Source organism: Rhinatrema bivittatum, chromosome 7 (assembly GCF_901001135.1).
Source record: "Rhinatrema bivittatum chromosome 7, aRhiBiv1.1, whole genome shotgun sequence".
Lineage (NCBI taxonomy): Eukaryota > Metazoa > Chordata > Amphibia > Gymnophiona > Rhinatrematidae > Rhinatrema > Rhinatrema bivittatum.
The window spans coordinates 274,591,871-274,614,169 of record NC_042621.1 but is presented as its reverse complement, the minus strand read 5'-3'; the positions used below and the strand labels follow the sequence as shown (position 1 = coordinate 274,614,169).

At 44.3% G+C, this 22,299-nt stretch overlaps 1 protein-coding gene across 3 annotated transcripts in view; it reads right to left on the bottom strand.

Annotated features, from left to right (window-relative positions):
* TRIM8 (tripartite motif containing 8) overlaps positions 1–22,299 on the bottom strand; it is a 127,800-nt gene that overhangs the window by 31,186 nt on the left and 74,315 nt on the right. For all 3 annotated transcript variants that reach the window (XM_029610272.1, XM_029610271.1, XM_029610273.1), the window contains exon 4: positions 4,804–5,037. In XM_029610272.1, the coding sequence (XP_029466132.1) occupies positions 4,804–5,037 (234 nt within the window). The remainder of the gene's footprint in view (positions 1–4,803; positions 5,038–22,299) is intronic.

Sequence of the window (22,299 nt, the reverse complement as noted above, 5' to 3'; positions counted from 1 at the left end):
CAACAGCCGGTCGAGAGTCTGTTGTACAGAGTGCCCCTTTATGTGGGATCCACAAGGGGAGACTAGAAAGAGGTCTCGGATGGGTCGAGCAAATTCCAACGCGTAGATGTGTCTTATCGCCTCTAGAGGTCGGATGTTATCTTGACCCATTCCTCGTAAAAGCTGGACAGCCGTCCTCCCACCAGGGGAGCCGCGGAATGGGCCGACCATATCTCGTTGCGTGGACTTGGATCCCTGCTGCGCGGACCCGACCCCCTCTCTGGTGGGACGGCAGCCGCAAAAGGAATGAGACCATGATTGAGCCCTGCCCTGGGGCTGACGCTGGGGCACCACCGGTGCCCTACTCTGACAGAACCTCCTTTGGCCCCGAAAAGCCGTAAACCCCCGAGAAGGTCTGGGCCTGTCCTCTGGGAGCCGGTGCATCTTGTTTTTGCCCAGTAACTTGATCAGCCAAATCCTCTCCAAATAGGAATTTCCCCTTGAAAGGCAAAGAGCTCAACTTGGCCTTAGAAGAAGCATCAGCAGTCTAATTGCATAACCAGAGGAGTCTCCTGGCCGAGACTGCGGAAGTCATCGTCCTAGAGGAAGACCATAGGAGGTCATATAAGGTGTCCACGCCATATGCCACCGCAGCCTCCAGATGCTCTGCCTGCACCGCCTCTTGAGATGGGAGCTCTTGAGAAGTTAACAACTGTTGGACCCAGCGTAAGCTCGCTTGGAGCATAAAGCTACTGCATACAGCCGCCCGAATTCCCAGGGCGGAAACCTAAAAAAAATCCTCTTCAGCAGCACTTCAAGCTTTCTATCCTGAAGGTCCTTCAGTGCCGCTGCTCCAGCCACTGGTATCGTAGTCCTTTTTGTGACCGCAGATACCGAAGCATCCACCTTGGGAAACTGCAGGAGTTCTAAGACCTCGTCAGGTAATGGATATAACTTCTCCATTGCTTGCCCCACTCTGACACCTGCCCTCATTGACGTCCCACTCCCGTGTCATTAACTGCTGGAGCATGAGGTGAAGAGGGAAAATCCTAGAAGGACCCCTCAGCCCCGCGAGGACCGGATCTACCAAACCCTGAGGCAGCACCTCCTGATGAAGGTCCACCCCGAGCTCCGCCAGGACCCACGGGATAAGAGGATCCAATTCCTCTTTGTGAAAAAGGTGAACCACTCTTGGATCATCACCCTCCAAGGGAGACGCCTTGTTGAAGTCGTCCTCCAGATTGCCTCCGGAGAGGGGTATAGGAGTCAGCAAGGCGTCGGCTGGACCAGCTCTCTCGGTGTCGGGGGTGCCTACCCCCGAAAGGGAAGAGTTGCGCAGCTTTTTAATGCGCAAAGAGCCCTGGGCCTCTTGACTCCTCGGGACCTTGCTCTGGGGTCCCTCAGGTCGCCCCTGCACCGAAGCCCCCGTTTGATGAGCCTGGGTGGACAGAAAAGCTTTGTGCATCAAAAGCACAAAATCCAGTGAAAAAGCTTCAGGACCCCCCCCCCCCCCCCCCCCCCCGATGGCAGGGGATCATCATCTCCATTCAAGCCCTCCCTGGGCTGCTCCTGCCGGTCCTCAGGGCTGCCGGGGATGGGAGAGAGATCGGGAGGGAGATCCCCTCCCCCCAAGGCTCTTGCCTGTGCCTTGGTGAAAGTATTCAAAATGGCCACCGTTTCTGTGCTCAGCGGGAATGGATCGGCCCGGCTGCTAGAAATAGCCTGTCTCTTCCGAGAGCGAGGTAGCAACTCCGAGGTGCCTTCCCCGCCGGGGAGGCACCGAATACACAGGCCCGAGCGGGAGAGCCGCGTGTCAGACTCCCTGCAAGCCGTACATCCAGACGGTCTTGGCATCAAAGGGCCGGGAAAGGGGGGGGGGGGGGAGGGAAGGAGCAGAAAATGGTGCCGGAGCCGCGGCAGCAGCCTATAGCAAAGTGCACCCTGCAACCCCCGTGCTCCTGCAGGAAAGCGCCTTGCCCTACGACCCCCAGAACGGACTCTGTCAGCAAAAAATGCGCAGCAGCCTGAAACCAAAAGAAAACCAGAAAGGTTACTCTTTTTTTTTTTTTTGCTTAGATCCGACCGGGACTGAGGAGGGGGGAGGGACCGGACTACCGGTTAATCCCCCCTCTGCCTTACCGTCAAAGGAGCCTCGCGGGATCACCAACCCCAGCTCCTAAACGCCTACAACCAGGGGGGATAGTCCCACTGAGACCTAGGAGGCTTCTCTGCTTGATCTGGTATTTCTTTTTTTTTTCCAACTTTCCTGGTATTTAGCCTAATAGCTGCGCTGCTAAACTTTGTCTTATTAAACTTTTTTTTTCTTTTCTTAAAGGAGAACTCTCTACACCCCCAAAAGTGCAGACCGCAGATTTTGCACCACCTCCATCTGCTGGAGCAAAGAAATACTGAGGAGATGCAGGCAGCACACCAGGTTAAGAGGGGGTGTTTTACAAGTTTTTCTCTGTCTCCATCTGCTTGAAGGGAGGCAAAACCCAGCTGTCTGGACTGATCCGGGTACGTACAGGGAATATATGTAATAATACAATGTCATGCGCCTAAAGATTTGCAATATTGTTTGTTGTCTTTTCCCTCTTCGGAACTGAATAAATATCAAACAAGTAATGTTTTTGCGAGTAATATTAGCTGCACGTTTGGTAATCACTGCTTCATGGAAGCAGGTGGATTGCCCATCTGTTTCCATGGTGGAGCGAAAGTTATTTTCAATATACTACCTTAGCAAACTGACAACAATTCGTATTGGTACTCGGGATACATTTTTAAAAATTTGGTATCCTTATGTTATATGGTTACAAACAGATGGTTTGGCACATAATTAATGTGATTGCTAGAGAAGAAACTAGTTTGGGGTTTTTTTTTTTTCCTTTGTACTACACAAAACCGTCGAGTCTAAGGGGTTGGGGGAATTTACGGGGAGGGAAAAAACTGTATTGCTTTCTTAACCACTGTATTGTCTTATGGATGCTGTATTGTTTCTAATGCTGTTGCTTTTGGAATCAATAAAATTTTCAATTAAATAAAAAAAAAAAAAAAGAAAGCAGTCAACATTGAAAAGCTCTTCCTCAAATTCTATAGGCTATGCAAGACTGAGTCATCTTACGTGTCAAGCCAAGTGCTCCCCTATGGCAGCCGCTGCAGTTCAAACTGGATTTATGGACAAGATGAGTCTAGCAGCAGAGAGTCCTTTTGTAAGTTTCCCCTTCTTCTAAATTGGGAACGTGCCACCCAGAGTTGTCGTGATCATTTAACAGAGCTGGAGGACATAATCCATTTTTTTTGTCTGCTATCACAGTATTGCACTCTCCTGTTTGGATCTGAGGAAGAGCTAGTCAAGAAATGTATTATGTTAGTCCGGAATAAAGATATCACCTTATTTTTGTTGGTTGACCTTGATTTCCATGTATTCATGTGGACTAACATGGCTACCCTCCTAACAACTAATCCAAACAGTTCTCAAGTAAACAACCTGAGTCTGGAGATGGTACATAGCTGGAGATTATGCAAGATGAAACTGATCCACTGCAAAAGAGATTGGATCAGGTCAAGTGCCAGCTTTTAAGCTCACAAGAGATTCTGAAAACATGGTTTCCAAGCTCTCATCTCTACCCAACAATACTGGCAATATTGTAATGCACGATATTTAAGAACATAAGATGTGTCATGCTGGGGTCAGCCAAGGTCCGTCGAGGCCAGCATCCTGGCTCCAACAGGGGCCAGTCCAGTTCACAAGTATCCAGCAGATCCCCAATAGTTGATCTCTTTCCTGTTGCTCACTCCCAGGGACAGCAATGGTTTTCCACAATGTTTTACATTCTATTCTTCCTGGAAATTGTCCATACCTCTTTTAAAACCTTCTTTGCTAGTTGCCATGGTCCCATTCTCTGCAAAAAGATTCCAGTTTGATAGTGCGTTGAGTAAAAACGTACTTTCTGTGATTTGTTTTAAATCTGCTGGTTATTAGTTTATGGAGTGCCCCCTGGATTTAGTATTATATGAAAGGGTAAATAAATCTCCCTTATTTACCCATTCCAACCCACTCAAGATTTTAGAAACTTATAACATCTCCTCTCTCAGCTGCCTCTTTTCCTGGCTGAGGAGCCCTAACCCCCTTCATCCTTTCTTCATAAGGAAGCTGCCATTCCATCCCCTCTATAATTTTTGTCACCCTCCTCTGCAACTTTTCTAGTTCTGCCTTGTCTTTTATGAGATGGGGCAACCAGAACTGAACACAATACTCAATTTTTATGCATAACCAAATTACTATTTCCATGGCTTTATGATTTGGACTAGTTGAATTATATTCCTGTGCGGGGTCCCTGCTTTTACAATAATTGGTAAAACAAATGGCCTGCTGCCGTCTTCCTTTCTGTACTAATAGTTCTTGTAATGTACCCGAAATGTATGATCCTCCCATTGGATTAAGAGGAGCAGAGTAAGCCTTTGCTACAACCCTGAAACAGAAGTAAAAGCTAGCATTATGAACCATCAGTCTGCCTCAATGTCAACTGCAATACAAAATGCAAATGGAAATTTAGAAGGGACTAGTTGGCTCCAGTGAAAAACGCTCTCACTCTCCTTTAAGGGATTCAGGTTCAAATTCTGCTGGAAGACATAAAGAACTGAGTGGGCATCTCCAAAACTACAACATAAGAGTTTATTCAGGAGAAGCCAAGATCTGCCCTTGTCTAGACAGTGAACTACTTCTCACTACAAGAAGATCTCTGAATAAAACAAAGTCACAGGGAAGGGGTAGGCCCCTATGGCTTAGGTCACCTGCCCACCCAGACATGCCTATCAGCATACCTTCATGAAGTTGATGTCCTCTGTCTTTTCGAACATGACCTGTACAGAGCTGAGCAGCTTCTTGGCCTCCTGCATGCGCTCATTGAGGTGCAGCACCTGGGCAGCATTCTCATTGCAGAATTTTGCCTGGGCCTTGTCTAATATGTCCATGGTCTTCCTCAGATCCTCTTCAAGAATTTGGTGCATCTTCTCATACTGCAAGCGCACCTCGTCCTTCAGCTGGCTCACCTTCTCCTGGAGAAGCAGAACAGAACATATCGTTTTGCACTTTCAAACACTTCTTGATTATGCTGGAAACAGCCAGCAAACTGTCATGTTACCCTATCTCCACCATCTCTCACCAGTAATGCCACTCTTATTCCTGTAATGTCCCCTAGCTCTTATATACTTAACTCAATCCAAGAAACAGCACTCTCCCGCCAATTATGGAGAATATTTTATTCCTCCTAAGGGCTCACAATATGTTATTATGAATAGCATTATTCTACCAGTCTGCAGTGCACTATCCTCCTGCTCATTTAGGCTTCCAGCTTAATCAAAGCTGGGATTCAGTGCCATGAGTCTTCATTTGCAACTATATGGGGATTGTTCCTCTATTTTATATTCCCTCCTAATTCACTTAAGCTGAATCGTCTCAGCAAGGGTCCTTGGCCAGGCACCAGAGATCCTTCTGGAACCCTACGTCCCATCAGCAGGTGATGCTGCTGTGACTCCCTCCTCCCATGGGCTATGAATGCTGCATTCCTAACTGACCTAGACAGCAAAAGACCTGAGCTGGCAGTCAAGTCCAGGGTCCTCTCCCCACCACCTGGTATCAATGAGCTGGCAACAAAACCCATGTCTGAGTTTGCCCTGCTGAAGTGCTATTTTTTTTTTTTACTAGCCCAATGACTTGCAGCTAATATAGAAACTATAACAGAAGACAGAGAAAAATAAAAAGATAACAACTGTAAGTTAAACCAAGCCATCTTGCACACATTCCCCTTTTTACTGCTGTGAACAAAAATTAAAGTGCTATAGAAAATCTAATTATGAAAAAGAAAATATTGTAATACAAGAAATTCAAGTAGGCTACTTGTAAGTACCACCGAGCAATCTCAGGGAGCAAAAACTGCTTGGCTCTGTAGCCTTCACTCCCTGAGACACTTCACAGACTAATCCCCAGGGAGGGCCTGAAGAATCCTGAAGAGGGGCCCACAGACCGCCCAATCAGGAAACCCCCCCAAAAATGGCTATACTGTTGAGTCTCGATGTCGTGGAGGCACTGCAGGCACAGGAGGGAGGGAGCTGAGGCAAGCCAGAGAAGTGTTCCCCAACCCTGGAAGAGCTACCAGGGAGAGAGATCACTGCTGTTGCCTGCTGGAGGAAGAGAGGTTGGGGAGGGGGAATGGGCAAAGAGTCCAGAGAGAATGAGGAAGTGGAGGGAAGAGATAGAGAAGGTGGAGAAGAAAGAATAAAAGTAAAACGTGTACCAAAAGTTAAATAAGTAAATAAAAAAAAAGCTGAACAAAGAAAAATACAAAAAAACAGAGGGAAAAAATTAATGAGAAAAAAAAGCACAAAAAGGTGGGCAGGGCGGGATGGAGCTTTTCCCTGTTCCCAAGACATTTTGGCTGGCATCTAAATTAATTTTTAAAATGTTCCAGCCCTTACCGGTGTGGTGTGGTTTATCTGCTGGTGTCTCTCTCTGCGTCTGGGTGTGATGTGTCTATGCTTCTCTCTGGGGGGGGGGGGGGGGGGGGGTATCTGTTTGTCTGTCTAGGTGTGGTATATGTCTGTGGCTCTCTACCTGTCTGGATGTTTAGTTTGTCTCTCTCTGTGGGGTGCCTGCGTCTCTCTGGGTATGGAATAACTGTCTAACTGTGCGAGGGGGTCTCTGTGTCTAGCCGTTTCACTCTTCTGGTCTGGGGGAGGGGTATGTGTGTGTGTGTGTCTGTCTGGGTATGAGTTATCTGTTTCTCTGTGTCTGTCTGGGGACAGGGTCTCTGCCTCTCAACAACTCTTTTCAACAACTTGAAGAGAAATAAAAAGGGGGATTTGAGCCACTGACTGGCAGTGTGGCTGCCTAGCGAATGCACTTCACATATGTATATGTAATGATTATAAATATATATATATATACACACAGACACACACACACACATATATATATATATATATATATATATATATATATATGTATATAAACCAACTGCATGAATGGAAAGGGGGCCATGGCTCAAAGAGTTTGCTCATCCCTGTATTAATCATGTCTACAAACTAGATTTATTTTTCTCCATGATTTGGGGGTTGGCCTGTCTTGGCCAGAACCTCACTGAGCCTATCAGAAATCTGCTTGTTCTTGCTGCAGCTCTCCGACAGGCTGAGCAGGAGGGGAGACGGAAGAAAGGATGGGTCAAAGCCTCGATCTGGAAAAATGGAAACATGTGCCCCGCTTGTGGGCATAAAACCCTAATATTGTAGAAGGAACGGGCAAGTGCACACACAAAAAAATATTTCAGAAAGGGATGCATAAATATAATAATCTCCCAGCTGCAGGGTGACATCTTGTTGATACATACACAGTCTGGGTGTATATTTAGCAAACACAATACTGCTCAGACATCATCATCATACCTCCTACATGTGCTGGATATTGCAAGCAATAATATTTTGTGCTTTCAATGTACAAAGCACTGTTTTTCCACAATTTGAGATTTGAATTCTGCAGGATTTTGTATTCTACCATCTTCCTGGTAGTGGAGGAAACTTTGTCTTGCTGTTACTGAGGTGACAACAGAATTTGGATTTTTTTTTTTTAAATGGCGAGTGGTGGAAATGTCCTTGATCTGCTCTGTGCCCTTTTTTGGGGGAGTAAGAACGCAGGGTACTGGAGAACATGAAGTGCAGAGTTTATTTTGGGATGTCTCCCTCCTATAGAGAATTTCTGATTGTTGCTTTTGAATAATTTTAGAAGTAGTTTTACTACCGGTCGGGAGTGTCTTTGTTACTTACAAGGTTCTGTCTAGAGATACCACTGACATGCAGGCCTGACACCGTGCAAAATGTGCACAATGTTTGTAGTAGTGCCTCTTGCTTTATGAGCGGAGATGTCCTTTCTCTGCATGTATGGAATCTGGTAACAGGCAGGTGTAGCGAGAGCAACTGGATCCCCGCCAAGATCAAACTAACAGCGTGGTTTCCCTGTCACAGGCGATTTTCTTAAAAAAATAAAATAAATAATAATAATACAATGGGGAGCAGAGGGAAATGTGTGCACCAAACCTCCCTTTCAGTGATGTGGGCCTGTCTCAAATATCCCTCCTTCCCCACCTCTCTCTCACTGTCTCTGTGCCACAGTCCCTCTCTCTCTCCCTCCCCCAGCCCCTCCAGATCCAGCTGTGGGGCTGCCTGTCCTTACACTGTGTAACATTACTGAATACGAGTACATTCTTGCACATTTACTGCTGAGCTTTGCAAGTGTAGGTATCATCTAATAAGTTTCATATGTTATGAATGAGTCTGTGTTGCATATAATTGTTTTTTTTTGTTATTACATTAATAACTTTTCTATATACAGCACAAAAATGCAAGTAAAAATGAAAGAAGCATGTGAGGATTCTCAAAAAATGTGGAGGCTGAAAAGGGGTCCATGTGCCCGCAAAGGATGGGAATCCCTGACGCTAGTGAAATATTCTTCTTTACCATATTTCATATGGTGTTTAAAATGCTTTACAAGTAACTTCAATATCTAATTTTACTTAGTACTTGACATCATGTGGTTATAGCTAACAAATATTGCTCTACATCTTTATCGGGTGAAGTGTGTTGGTTTCCCACTGGATTTCTAAGATAAAAAGTTTGAAAACCAATGGTCTAGATGTGTTAACACTAAATTACTGCATAACTGTTTTAAAATCATGCTAGCAGCAAAAAAAGGGACACAACTTCTCACCAGACAAAGTCATCAAAAGGCCTTCTTTATTATAGTTGCTATTTGACTCTCCATCGTCAAGAATGAGTCAAGAATCACAACCCAGGACAAAATACGTCATCCCCCAAGGGTGTGGCGGGGAGTTTTCTGGCTATGGGGACTTCTCCACCCACAGTACTTCTGTTTTGTCCACGTTTAACTTTAACCTATTATCAATCATTCATTTCGTTACAGCTGACACACGCTGACTAAAAAGCAGTCGGTCAGTTTCTTCCCATACATCTGCTAAGAGGGAAACGGCAGAAGGCTGTGCGGGCAATTAACTACTTTTCTGCCCAAAGCTCCTTATAATGGCCCTCAAGGGTGTCCCACCAAAAAGGTCAAGGCTCTGAGAATGCAGCATCCACAATGAGTGGATACAGCAGCAAACTGAGAACCGGGAAAGCCAGGGTTCAAATCCTCTTCCCCCTCTGTTGCTCCTTGTCACCTTGAGCAAATCCCTTCACCTTGGGGAGCCATTTACTAAAGCTTTTCTCCCATTCTGGGTCTATGGGGAAAATGCTTAGTAAATGAGGCCCTTAGATTGTAAGACCCTGGCGCAGGGCAACAACTACTGTACGGCAAACAACTAAATTTGCACTATCCAATACCTAACTTTGAAATTAAAGTCAGCATAATTTGATGGTCTACTATATCAAATGTGGCTGAGGAGTCCAGGAGGATCAAAAATCCCAATCCTCATTGATCCATGAACAGTCGTTGAGCTACCATGAGTGCAATAAGTACTGGTTCCATACTGAATCCAGTATAGAAAACAGACTGAGCAGGTTTTATTATGATGCATGCATATCTGATCCCCATCAAGGATCCTGATCCCCATCAAGGTCACTCGCGAAAACACTGTCTCATTGGGAAACATGCCTCCAAAATATCAAACAGCTTCTCACAAGCCTCAACCTGGTACTAAATTCATCCAAAACGGAACTACTACTCATCACACCAGAGAACAGTTCCTGCACCCCCACTCATCCAGCCATACCAAAAACTACACAAGTGAGAGACCTAGGAGTTCTAATTGACAATCACCTGAACCTGAAAGCTACCATCAACAAAACCACCAAAGACTGCTTTTATAAACTCCAAGTACTGAAAAGAATAAGACCTCTGTTCCACACTCATGACTTTAGAACGATCCTACAATCAATTATCTTCGCAAAGCTGGACTATTGTAACACCATCTTGCTTGGTCTCCCCTCACTACACACCAAACCACTGCAAATGGTTCAAAATGCCTCCGCCCGTATACTCACTAACACCAGGAGAAGAGACCATATAACCCCTATCCTAATGGGCCTCCACTGGCTACCCATCCACTTCAGAATAATCTACAAGGCCATTCTCACCATATACAAAAACATCCATCAACTAGCCCCAATTGACCTTCATTTCCCCCTCCGATTACACACTTCAACAAGACCGACAAGAGATGCTTACAAAGGATCACTTCAAGTACCCCCAGCCAAAACTACCAGACACATTACGCTTAGAAATCGGGCCTTCTCCACAGCCGGTCCTACCTTATGGAACTCCATCCCCCCAGATCTTAGAATGGAACCCAGCCTCTCAACCTTCAAGAAAAGACTCAAGACCTGGCTGTTCATGCAGGCTTTTCCTAACTCCAATATTATTTAACTCCTAACAATCAACACACATCACCATCAATATCACTATTAGCTACCTCTTACAATGTAATTATATGTAATTAGCTGGTTTTCCTTTTCCTTCTCACTCCAAGTTCTATTTTTCCTTGTTACATGTAACTGCTTTTCCGCACTATTGTTCAAGTTTATTTTGCACTCCTGTTTCATGTGAACCAGTATGATGGGACTATTGTCTTGAATGTTGGTATATAAAAAAACTTAAATAAATAAATAAATATCTTAAAACCACTGTACAATATTTCACAAAGTAGCAAAAATGCCTGCATCTTAATCCGCTGGGGCTCTGCACCCCCAGGCTCTCAGATCCAGGAAGTATTTGGATGGGCACTATACAGTATTCTAAGTGAGTCTCACCCACAACCAGTACAGAGGCATTTTTCCTTTTAATTTCTTCTGGCTATACCTCTACCTATGCACCTTACCATCCTCGCTGCCATTTTATCATATTTTTTCATTATCATGAGGTCAACAGACAAAATCACCCCAATGGCTCTTTCCTGGTCTGTGCACATCAGCATTTCACTTCCCACCACATGTACTGCTCCCTCAAATTTCTGCAATCCAAATGCATTAAACTGCATGGCTGAATTGAAACTTAAAATGCCAGGTACTCAACGACTCCTGGCACTCTCTTACATCACTTTGCATTCTGTCTGCACTGCTGCAATTCTTAATGTCATCTGCAAAAAGGCAAACTTTTCCTCTAACCCCTCTGTAATACTGCTTACAAAGATATTGAACAGAACTGACCCCAGGACCAATCCCTGAAGCACGCCATTAATCACCCTTCTTTTCTGTCTGCAGTCTGTCACTCAACCAGTTAGTAATCGAATCCACCATCTTGGGGCCTATCCCCAGGCTACTCAGTTTTTTTTAGAAGCCTATATGAGACAGCATCAAAAGCTTTGCTGAAATCCAAATACATCACATCTAGCACATGCCCCTGATCTAATTCTCACCCATTCAAAGAAATTGATTAGATTTGTCTGTCTTTGGTAAAACTATCCTGTCTTGGGTTCTGCATCCCACTAGATTCAAGATACTTTCCTTTAGCAGTTCCATTACATTTACTCTCCACTGGGCTAAGGCTAACTGACCTGTAATTTCATACTTCCTTATCACCAGTCTTATAAAGGGGCACAACATCTGCCCTTCCCCAATACCATTCCTGTCACTAAAGATCGACTGAAGAGTTCCATCAGAACTGCACCAAAAGATATATGAGACTAGATCTGAGGACCTAAATACATATGCACTAGAGGAGAGAATAGATGGGGAGATATGATAGACATTTAAAGGTATTAAAAATGCTCAAAAGGCAAACACTGCGTAGAACTAGGGGGTCATGATATGAAGCTTTAAGGGAGGGGTAGATTCAGGAGCAATGTATGTCAGGAAATATTTGGAATGCCCTCCCAAAGACAAAGATGGTGACTGAATTCAAAAGACCACAGGGTAAGCAGAGAGAGAGAGAGGATTCTTAGTGGCAAGAGGCTGGAAACGAAGCATGGAGCAGCCAGGACCAGAGTAAGGGTATTAGATGCCCTAGAGGAAACTTAAGCCTTGCGCCCCCCTCCCAGCTCTGGGAGCATTCCTTTTCTTCCTCTCCCACAGCCCCACGAGCACTCCTGTTCCTCTATCCCCTAGCCCCGGAACCCAAGGTATGCTGAGTAAGCAGTAGGGAGTGTTTTTGAGGATCTGAAAATGCAGCCAGTGTTCTCAGCACTTCTGCAAGCCTGGAAATGAAGCCAGGTCATGGTGCTGCTGAAAGCTGCTAGTGCGGGAGAGAGCCAGCAGCGTGAGGGAGGTAGAGAAAGTGGCAGGGAGCACTACTACAGAAAGGTTGGGGCCACAATTGAAGCTGGCCTGGTCCAGTTCTTCTTCTGCCTCCCTCCAAAACTTTGGCACTCTAGGTGGCCACCTAGTGCTTCCAGTTACAACCCTAAACACCTTGCTGGGCAGACTAGCAAGGTCTTTATGTGCTGTCATTTACTCTTTTCTCTAAGTTTCCTTAATATCTGAGAACGTATACCATCTGGCTTCATAGCTATGTCCACTTTCAGTTTTTCTAGTTCCATGTAAAAAACACTGCTCTGTAAGTAAACCTTTCCAACCCTCTGGTCCTTCTCCAACCCCTTCTGTTTACCATTTGTTTTTTCACTGGTCGCCCTCCAAATATTCCTCCTTTCCCCCCTCTGCACTTCCTGCCCTCACTGACAAAGCTGATAAAGCCTGGGCCCTTTGCTTTACTGCTGTTGCTAGCTTTCTTCTGCTCATACCTTTGCCCTTTACCTCTTACATTCATCTAAGAGCAGGGATGTTAATCCTGGGGTGCTTAGTAATTTCAATTATTTCAGTTTATATGCAATGTATTTAGTTGTGTCTTCTGTTGTCTAGATACATTTTAGGATTTTATTGTAAGCTGCTTTGATGACATTGTATCAAAGGGCGATTAATCAAACTGAATAAAGAATAATTCAGCTCCCGATTTATAGTTTATATATTTGCTCTTGTTTTCAGCCTTCTCTGTCATTGGTAGAGTTTATTGTTTATTTTACTTTATTTTTCATAACACTGTATAGTGCCTTGGGTTTAATTAGATTAAGTGGATTATAAATCTAAATAAACTAAACCAGAACTCTACAGGACAGAGCATTGGAAAAGGTCTCCTCACCCTTGGTCTGACCCAGCATGGCAACTTCTTATGTTCTTGGGTTACTTTCTCACCTCTGATACCGGGCTTTGTGGCCATTCACTCCAAGTGCATCCAGAACCAAGTGCTGCCTTTAGGACTCATTTCCTATTCACGACAGGATTAAACCATAAAGCGAGGACAACCACAAGCGTTAATATGTCATAGGGGAACTGGCTGCCACCTTGCTTGCTTTTCATTATATTGTAACTATCATTTTATTATGATGTTCTTACGCCACTGTCATTGTATGTATTTTGATTTTACTGTATTTTATTTTATTGTAATTTTACTGTTGTAAACAGTTATGATGGCTCACCGAATGACGATATCTAAAATCAGTAAGTAAATAAATAAATAAAATGAAGGAAGAGGAAGAAGAACACAAGGACCTCTCCCTATTGATCTTTTCTTCAGTCCTCCCTTAATTATACTTAAAAGTATAAGAGGTCACGTGATATCGTGAGAGTGTGCAGACGCATTTGTGCTGCTCCTGGGCCCCACTCCCTATATCTGGCCACATTGACCTCCTTGAGCCTGTGAATGCTGTTTAAGCCTTTTTACTGTTCGCCTGCTCGTGGTGGACTTGGGGATGTTTTTTCCAGGACTCCAGTGGGGACGGTTGGTGGCGAAAGCTATCCGCAAGGACAAACAAAAACCTGGCGCTGCTAGCAAAATGGCAGATCTTTCAAGTGCCCCCCCCCCCCCCGCCCCGCAGAACACAGAGGGCAAATCAGATAATTTGGCAACGGTTATCTTAGCAGCTATGGACAATAAATTAGGTAAGCTGCACTCCCGTTTCAATGACATACAATCTTTGCTTACCGATAATAGCCGCAGACTCACTGGGGTTGAGTCGCGCATTGAAGAGATGGAGACCCGAGTACAGGCCCTTGAGCCGGATTTAACTGCAGCCCGGGCAATGGCGGCCAAGCATGAGTCCAAACTGAAGGACTTAGAAAATCGTTCCCATCAGAGTAACCTCCGTTTCATTGGGTTCCCTGAAGCACTCCTGGAGTGGGATTTGTGGGGTTTCCTGGAGCAGTGGCTGCCGCGGGCGTTGAATTCTTCTGACACCTTGGCGGCATCCAGATTGAGCGGGCACACCACACGAGGGCTCAGCCTAGTGAACAAGGAAGGACTAGGCCTATATTGGCTAAGGTATTAAATTTCTGCCATAAGGAGGAAGTTTTGAGGCTGTTTCGACATCATACCCTTGAGTAAAAGGGGCAAAAGATTTTGCTGTTTCCGTATTATACTCCGGCAGTCTCGGCCTTTGCATTGCTCTACTCCCAGCTCGTGCATCATTAGATCAAGTTTGTGCTCCAATACCTGGCACAGCTCAAAGTGTCTTTCAACAACACGACCCTCTTTTATGATTCCGCTACAGAGGCGCAAGCTTTCTTTCATGCCAAGCTGAAAGAAACAGAAGGGCACACATCGGGCGCTACCTGATTTGGATGCGGCTAGAATTCATCATAATATGCCGTCTGCGGGGCAGCGATTTGCAGCTGATATTGTCTAGTTTGTGACTAAAACATTGCCTGGACAGATGTACCCTTTTGCTATGGGTTCTTACTGAAACACGCTGCCCGGCAATGATGAAGGGGGAGACAATGGGGGCTTATTCTGCTTGGTTTTTTTCCTTCTTCTGGCTGGGGAGTGGGGCCGGTGACCCATATTGCTTATGGTTGAGCTTTGGTTGTTGAAGGGATTTAGGTCCTTTGGGGGCTGGTGGGAGGGGAGGTTCTGAGTTTGTTCTGCTGGTTGTCCCATTGCTACCATGGGTCTTTTTGTACTTGGCTGTTCTTTTGGTGGGGAAGGTAACCTGGTTGGGGCCTGGGCTGAAGGGCCCTAACCAGGGTGATGGTTTGCTGGGTAAAATCTTTTTGAGCAGCGGAGAGTGAGTGGTTACCGTAATATGATGCGACACGTGGAATGTGTGTGGCTTAGGATCTATAGTTAAACGTTTTAAAATACTGCAAGCTTTACAGAGATGGGGGTTCACATAGCGATGTTGCAGGAAACACGGCTTGACGTCACTGAGAACAGTAAATTGTGCAGGCAATGGGTGGGCAAGGTGTACTCTGCTCAATTGGGCACTAAAAAAGCAGGGGTGGCAATTTTGCTTGGTAAAACCCTTCTTTTTCCAGAGACCAGAATTATTACAAACGATGCAGGCCGTTATGTAATTGTAGACGGTGTTTTATATGGGAAGCCGATAGTGCTTTGCAGTATATATGCCTCAAATAACTATGACCATGCGTTCTTCCTGCATCTGGTAAAACTCCTGGCACCACTTGCACATCTCCCAATTGTGGTTGGTAGGGATTTCAATTGTGTAGTGGATAGTGGTTTAGTAAAGTCTCATTTTGTGGCGGCAGCATCCCTGGGTTCCAACAAAGAGGTCTCATATCTTTGTAATACACTGGACCTGGCAGATGCCTGGTGGGTGCTACACCCCTTAGACAAAGAATTTACACGTCTCTAGAGCTCATGGCACCCAATCCAGAACAGATTTACTATTGGAGTTTTATGTTTAAAGCCTTGGAAGCTTTTGAGATTTCAGGATATTTTCTTCAGGTAATACGCACTCTTTATCATGATCCGCGAGAACCTATGTGTCCATAAATGGTTGCTCATCGGGGGACTTCTCTTTGGGTAGAGGGACCAGGCAAGGGTGTCCCTTGTCTCCCCTGCTATTCACTATACCTTTTTTTTTTTTTATGTAGGCTTCATGATCATGGAGAGATTGTGGGGATTCCCATAGTAGACTGCCCCAGAGCCCACTTTAAGATGTCTGTTTTTGCGGACGATATTCTCCTACACCTGTCAGCCTTTCTAAAAGAAGTGGAAATTTATGAGAAGCTTCAGGTATTAAACTGAATTTGGACAAATGTGAGGTTCTCCCGACTGACAAGGGTTTGAGCCGTAATTGGGTTGGGAACTTCCCAATGCGGTGGGTCACTGTCTCCTTCACATATTTGGGTATTATTCTGACTACTAATCTAGCTGATCTTTACAAGGTTAATTTTAAGAAACTGCTTCAGGCTACCCAGATGACTTTGTGGGCTTGGCATGATTTCCCTCTCTCTTTATCGGGTAGAATAAATTTATTTCAAATGATTCTTCTGCCAAAATGGTTGTACCTACTTCAGACTATTCCTTGTTATCTCTCGCACCGTGAGGTTTCTCAGTTGGAACTATTGGTACGGCATTAAGTCTGGAAGAATAAGACACCCTTTATCCTTTGGGTTAAATTACGATGAAAGAAGGACAGAGGACGGTTAGGTTTAGTGGATTTGAAATTGTACAATGTGGCGGATTGGTTGCTGGGAACCAGTTTTTATACCCCCACTGAGCTTAAGTGAGAACTTTTCCTTTCATGTAACAGTTTGGGGTATCTCTTACACTCATCTTTGACGGACATCCCAAATTATTTGAGAGATGAGCTCCTGGCTACTCCCTTGATTTTATCATGGCACTATTTCCGTCTCCCAGTTTTTACCTTTGGTGGGCAATGCGAAATTTTTGCCAGGGGGTTCCCATACTGTTTTTCAGATTTGGGCGACTAAGGGACTTTACCTGATTGTCCAGTTCTTGGATGAACAAGGCGGTTTTAAACCATTCCCGTCTTTAGTGGAGGAATTTGAATTAAATACCAAACACTACTTTGCCCATTTACAAGTTAAGAGTTATATCAAGTCTCTCCGGGTGCAGGACTGGGGGGTGGGGGAAACAAACGGGCAGCCCTATCAGATATCTCTGATGTTGAAGATCCCTCTAGATACTCTATTTCTTATTTTTACAAGAATCTCTCGGATTTACAGCCACCCATTGTTCTAATATTGCTTCTTTTTGGAGATCAGTAATTCAATGTATATGCTGGGTCGCAGGGATACTGTTGCCCCTTCATATCAGTGTACTGCTTTTTGATAACTTGCGAGGAATAGCTTTGGGGCAGAGGGTTTAAAAGACTTTGGATACGGAAGGTACTACTGCTTGCTAAAAAGTTCATTTTGTGTTATTGGGTCAGCAAAGATCCCCCCAAATCTCACCCATTGGAGAAATCAAATACATCTCATGTGTATCAATGAGGAACTATGTTGAAAAAATTGTTTTGACTAAAACACAAAACTTTCTTTATAATCGTTGCCGTTGTCTTCAATGATGGTTAAGTTTGTTATTCAGTTTATTTCTAATTGTTGACTGGGGCATGCTGGATGGTTGGTGGGGTAGAATGTCAGGGTGCATATACCCACCTGGGGACACTGGGAAGTGTCAACCAGTGCTTCCCCGTTTTGTTTCTGTTCCTCTTTGAATATGTTTGTGTACTATGTACCTGATTTTGTTGAAAATAAACAAACACATTTAAACATAAAAATATAATCTTCTGGAAGATTGCTTTAAGCAAAAATAGTTGCAGTGGTCTCTCCTAATCCAGCATACTGACACTTGTCCTGACTTATGGGCACAGTTAAGTAGGATGCAGGGCTACTTCAAGTGTTGCAATCCTGAGCTTGTTTCTCAAATTGATGCAAACATATGCATATGCCCGTCTCCTGACGCGATACCTCAGTCTGCACTAGTGCTGCTGTGCTGTTCACAGGACAAGACAGGACCCTGGGTTTCAGATACTGAAACTAATGAGGCACAGGTGGAGATGGCTTCTTTTGTGCTGTTCACATGGAAACGCTTGGCAAGAAGGAACTGGTAGCCAGAGACTATAAAAAGACAAAAGAAGAGAAAGGGCAAGAAACGGTAAAAACTTGCTTCAAAGAACCTTTTATGGTTCAATAGCTTCAGAAGCCACTAAAAACACTTGCTGCTTCCGTTGGCAAGTTGGTATCAAGAGACATGTGGTTTGTTAATTTAGCTCCATTCAGTGACTACGTAAGATTTCCGGCAAATCTGTTCAAAAGAAAAATGTTGAGGTCAAGTTATTTTTGATATTCCTTAAGTTGCTGGTTTAAGATTTCACGGACCTCCAGAGAACAGACATTTACAAAACAGCGTCACACGTTGCCATACGTACTGGACCCAACTCAAATCTTTTGTCAGAATACGAGCGCACAGGCAGAAAACGACAGCAGTCCAAAAATACTGCGAGAAAGACCCACAGTAATATAAAACAAAGATATCAATATATCAATTACGTGAGGGGGTTCACATAAGCACTGGCATCCGAGGAAAGAGAAAACACAACATCTACTCCCACCTAAGCAAAACACATGGGATACCTTATATCCAGGGTTTAGTTACCACTTGCATTTAAAACATATTCTTTATGTGGTACTTTTTTTGTACTGGTTGGCATTCCTTGCAACACCTCCTGCCAAACATTCAGTGTTAATGTGGGCCAGTGCTGGCTGGGTACATCAATATGGATACGTTTGCATTGGCACACACTTTCCATAGCCACCAACCCTAATGAGAGTCTAGGTATGGAATCGAAACACTGGTAATGTAAATATGCTTTAAATAAATGTTCTATTTTTTGATACTAAGGCGTGCCTACCTTTTGCATTAGTTTACTATTTTGGATGGATTTTTTGTTAACCATCACTAATTCTAGTAGCATGCTGAGTATGATATTGCTGTGTGCCTGGATATCCTGTTGAGAGATAGTTTTTGACTATTTTATTGTGCCTTCCTCAAGGGCTCCTTTGACAGTTCCTTGAGGCAGGGTTTTTGATTCCAGTATTATTAACTACCCAGATCCAAATGTCTGTTATTAAATAAAATAAGAGGAAGTTTTAGTTGCTTAAGTGTTTTTTCAATTCTTATTATTTAATGCTTCTTTAATATCTTTTCCCCTTATAGTCTGCACAGAGCTTAATTGGGTTGATGTTTGTATCTTGGTGGGAGTTGGGTTTTTGACATGGATTTAGATAGCAACCAACGAGGGCCCCGAACAGAAGACATGGATTACTAGCCTTAACCAATAAGCCTTGATGCTTCTGATGCAACTGCAATATCGCTCTCTGCCTCGAAGGACATGGGTGTGAGGGATGTTCAGTGTGCTGCAGCAGTCAAAAAAAAGCAAACAATGTTGGGAATTATTAGAAAGGGAATGGTGAATAAAACGGGAAATGTCAATGCCTCAGTATCGCTCCATGGTGAGACCGCACCTTAAATACTGTGTACAATTCTGGTCGCCGAATCTCAAAAAAGATATAATTGCGATGGAGAAGGTACAGAGAAGAGCTACCAAAATGATAAGGGGAATGGAGCAGCTCCCCTATGAGGAAAGACTAAAGAGGTTAGGACTTTTCACTTTTCAGCTTGGAGAAGAGACGGCTGAGGGGGGATATGATAGAGGTGTTTAAAATCATGAGAGGTCTAGAACGGGAAGATGTGAATCAGTTATTTACTCTTTCAGATAATAGACTAGGGGCACTCCATGAAGTTAGCGTGTGGCACATTTAAAACTAATCGGAGAAAGTTCTTTTTCACTCAACACACAATTAAACTCTGGAATTTGTTGCCAGAGGATGTGGTTAGTGCAGTTAGTGTAGCTGTGTTTAAAAAAGGATTGGATAAGTTCTTGGAGGAGAAGTCCATTACCTGCTATTAACTGAGTTGACTTAGAAAATAGCCACTGCTATTACAAGCAATGGTAACATGGAATAGACTTAGTTTTTGGGTACTTGCCAGGTTCTTATGGCCTGGATTGGCCACTGTTGGAAACAGGATGCTGGGCTTGATGGACCCTTGGTCTGACCCAGTATGGCATGTTCTTATGTTCTTAAAGGAAAGAGAAATTTGGATTCAAGGTCAACCAACACGAGCCATGACATTTTTTACAGTCTGGGGTACTGATGCTCAGATATTAAGAAAAAAAACACAAGAATGTTTCTACGGCCAAGTCCATAAGCAAAGCACGTCAAGCAAAACTGATACATGGGGTAACCTGCAGAGCGGCGGATACTACCATGGGAAGCTTGCTGGGTAGGCTGGATGGACCATTGGTCTTTTTCTGCCATCATTTCTATGTTTAATACAATACATGACCTATCCACCTTCATTCCTCCCTCCACGCCCCCCCTCATACCATCCCTCTCCCCAAGTATAGTATATTCTGAAGTCTATATTCAGCTGCTGGTCGGCTGGCAAAGTTAGCCAGATAAACTTATCTGGCTAACTTTGCAGGGATATTTGTGGCGTGGGTGTGCTGCTGAATATACCAGGCTATGTTAAAGTTAGACAGATATGTTTATCCAGCTAACTCTAGAGCTGCTCTTTAGCAGTCCTTTGTAAGCTGGATAATGCTGAAAATCGGTATTCATCCAGCTAACTTAGCTGGATAGCCAACTCTGCCCCATAACAACTCCACCCCACCACCAAGTTAGCCAGATAACACTGTAGCTGGATGAAAAGTTAACCAGCTAACTTGGGGCCAGTCAGCATGGCATGATTTTCAAATCTTGCTATGTCATCAGCTAAGCTGGCAAATAGTGCTGAATATGGACCTCAAGGGTATCTTAGTTGCTGATTTAATCACAAATGAAACGCATAACCATGGCGAAGGATCATTAGTGCACAGGCACCACCAGCTTAAAAATAATGTATGCCCTGCACCACCAATCAAAGAGGCTGGAGTCCAGGGAAGGAGAAAATGAAACTGAACTACAACTGAGCAGAGACAGAGGGGTGGAGTTTGTGAGCTCTCAGCTTCTGCTTTTGCTTTGTTCCTTAGCCACTGCAGCAAAAGCTGAGTGTTACAAATTCCCCTGATCCTCCTGATTTGTGACCATGGTCCCTGGCATGGGAGAGTTGGGGGAGGAGGGGAGACGGTGATGTTAGAGGCAAGTGGGAAATCTCTGGGTGCAGGCTTCTCCTCTCTTGTTTTGTTTTTTTTTCAGGTTGCCTTGGAGAGAAAATACAGAGGAGGCATGGGACTGTATTAGGGAGCACAGGTGACTGTCCTGGGGAAAAAAAAGAACAAAGCTAAAGCAGCAAAAAAAGCCAGAAACCTGAGCTGACCAGGGGAAATATGGACCAATGCCAGAACCTGGGAATGGTTCTTGTCCTCCATATAATTTTATGTTACTGCAATTATAACAATTCTGTAAATTTTTCCCCATTTCCTTTAATCATTTTATGTAGCATTTTATGTAAAAGCTGTCATACCAATAAAGTTATCTGAATCTCTCTCTCCAGCCTCACTCTCACCCTCTTCTCTTTAGTTCCCTGCATGCTGCCTAGAAGGATAGGGGCTGGAGCAGGAATTATTCTGCTAAGTAGATGCCTAGCAAGGGGGGAGAAGGCTAGGGCTAGGATCAGGCTTGGGGACTGGGGGAGAGCGGTGAGATCATCCTTGGCAAGAAAGAGAGATTTAGAATATGTGTGAGTGTGCTCCCTTCCACAACGAATCCCAAGATCACCACAACTAAAAAGTTCCCAGGGGCCTGGCACACGGACACAGGTATGTGAGGGGAAAGGGGGGCTACTGTCACGTATAGGAGCTGGGATCTAAGGACCTGTTTGCTAATACTGCTGACAGAGAAGCCTTTACTCATCTGTGCTGAGATACAGCCATTGAAGTAGGGACTGAGGCAGCAATCTGCTGCAATAGGAACCACTGCTGGTAGGAAGATTTAGGACTAGGGAGTATTAAAGATCAGCCAATTTGGTGGGGGGAAGGAGAGAGAAGGATACTGAGAAGCAGTAGACAGAGATGCTGGGCAATGTGGGAAGAGCATGGGCAGGTGGGTAGAGACAGAAAGAGGGAGAGATGCTGGGAAGTTGGTAAGAAGAGAGTGTCTCTGTCTCAAAGATCTTACAATGCAAGAAGCAGAGTGTTATTTTGATAGTGCTACTGGATATACATAATGCTTTACAACAGTGATTCAGAAACAATGAGTCTCTGTCCGAAAGAGCTTACAATTTAAAAAGCTGAGCACAGGATACTGGGAGGGAGGGAGGGAGACAGATAACCACAAACTAGGGCAGGGGGGGGAATATGTGAATGACAGCTAACACAGTAACACAGTAAATGATGGCAGAAAAAATGACCATGTAACTCATCTAGTCTGTCCAAAAACTATTTAAGGTAATAACTGCCATTCCATGCCTTCTGTTAAGGGTAGTAACTTCTGCACCATGCAGATTACCTCTTATCTTAACTTCCATCTGTAGCCACTAATGATTCTCTGTGTTTGTCCCAT